The sequence below is a fragment of the Solanum pennellii genome, chromosome 8 (genome assembly GCF_001406875.1).
Source record: "Solanum pennellii chromosome 8, SPENNV200".
In the NCBI taxonomy this organism is placed as follows: Eukaryota; Viridiplantae; Streptophyta; class Magnoliopsida; order Solanales; family Solanaceae; genus Solanum; species Solanum pennellii.
The window spans coordinates 69,588,148-69,589,599 of NC_028644.1; the positions used below are offsets into that span (position 1 = coordinate 69,588,148).

The 1,452-nt window shown below is 28.1% G+C and overlaps 1 protein-coding gene across 1 annotated transcript in view; it reads left to right on the forward strand.

The window, feature by feature from the left end:
* Nucleotides 1–803: 803 nt before the first annotated feature.
* The window catches only part of LOC107027051 (probable GABA transporter 2), a 6,371-nt gene continuing 5,722 nt past the window's right edge, over nt 804–1,452 (forward strand). The window contains exons 1-2 of the mRNA XM_015228215.2: nt 804–1,037; nt 1,193–1,423. Coding sequence (XP_015083701.1) covers nt 947–1,037; nt 1,193–1,423 — 322 coding nt within the window. The 5' untranslated portion in view covers nt 804–946. The remainder of the gene's footprint in view (nt 1,038–1,192; nt 1,424–1,452) is intronic.

The window sequence follows — 1,452 nt, forward strand, 5'->3', positions numbered from 1 at the left end:
CTCAATAACAAACACAAAATGAAAGCACAGAAATAAATAAATAAATAAATAAATATTTCATCGAATCTTAAAATTAAATTCTTCATCATAAAATATGCCAAAAACCTATAAAATGAATTAAAATAAAAATTATAACTCAGTCTGTTTAATAATTGTTTATTTTGTATATTTTGAATATCTAATAAAATTACTCTATTGTTCTAATTTAAATACTTTCTCCTTGATTTATTCGAAAATAGCATTCAATGGTCTTCTATAATTCTTTAAATTTCATAATCCGTCAGAATTAAGATACTTAAAGTAAGGCAAATGTAAAAAAAAAAAAAAAAACTTATACAAAACATATTAAATTATTTAAAAAACATTCTTTTACCTCCCTTTACAAAATACATATTTAGGTATGTTATGTTACCTTCTCTATATTCCATTTTCAGGACTATACTAAGATTGTTGTATAACATATTAAATAAAATCAATACATCTAACATGATTTAACATGAAAATCAATAAATAATATTTTATTTTTTCATTTTTAATTGTCATGGTGCCTTTTTTAAAAAGTATTTTGATTCATTATTTAAAGTTAAACTAAATTACGTTAATTCGATGTTTTAAATAAATTTCTTTAGATATTTAAAAAACTATAAATTCAAACTTTTTACATATTTGTAGAAAAAATATAATGTTAATCAAAGTTATTATCATTTAACTCTAAAACGAAAAAATATGACAATTATCATGATATATCAACCCGATTTTTAATAGCCGGAAATAGAGTTATATATAAATCTAAAATTGGGCATTGTGCCTTCGTCAACTCCTATAAATGAGTGAATTGTTTTGTTATCTTCTGTAATTTCAATTTCTTTCTCGTATATCATTCTTGTATACAACAAAGAACGCAAATCACATATGAGTTCAGCATAGTTATACAAAAAAATCGTTAATGGTGGTTCCAGAGCCTATTCGTAATGACCCTTTTCCTGAAAATCGCCGTGAAGACGATGCTGGTGCTGCTTTTGTTCTTGAATCAAAAGGTTATTTCCTTTTTTTTAAGCTAAAAATGTCACTTTTTACAGTTGAATAGCTAAAGATTTCATCTTTTTTATAGTTTTATAGCTGATTTTGTTGCAGATTTTGGTTTAGAGTTGTGGTGTTAAAATGGGTGTTTTTTTTTTATATTTGGGAACAGGGGAATGGTGGCATGCTGGATTTCATTTGACGACGGCGATAGTAGGACCAACGGTGCTGACATTGCCGTATGCTTTCAGAGGTTTAGGATGGGCATTGGGGTTTATTTGTTTAACGGTGATGGGTTTGGTTACTTTTTACTCATATTATCTCATGTCTTTGGTTCTTGATCACTGTGAGAAGTCCGGTCGCCGGCATATCAGATTCAGGGAACTTGCTGCTGATGTTTTAGGTAGAAACCTCCTCCTCCCCCCCCCCCAC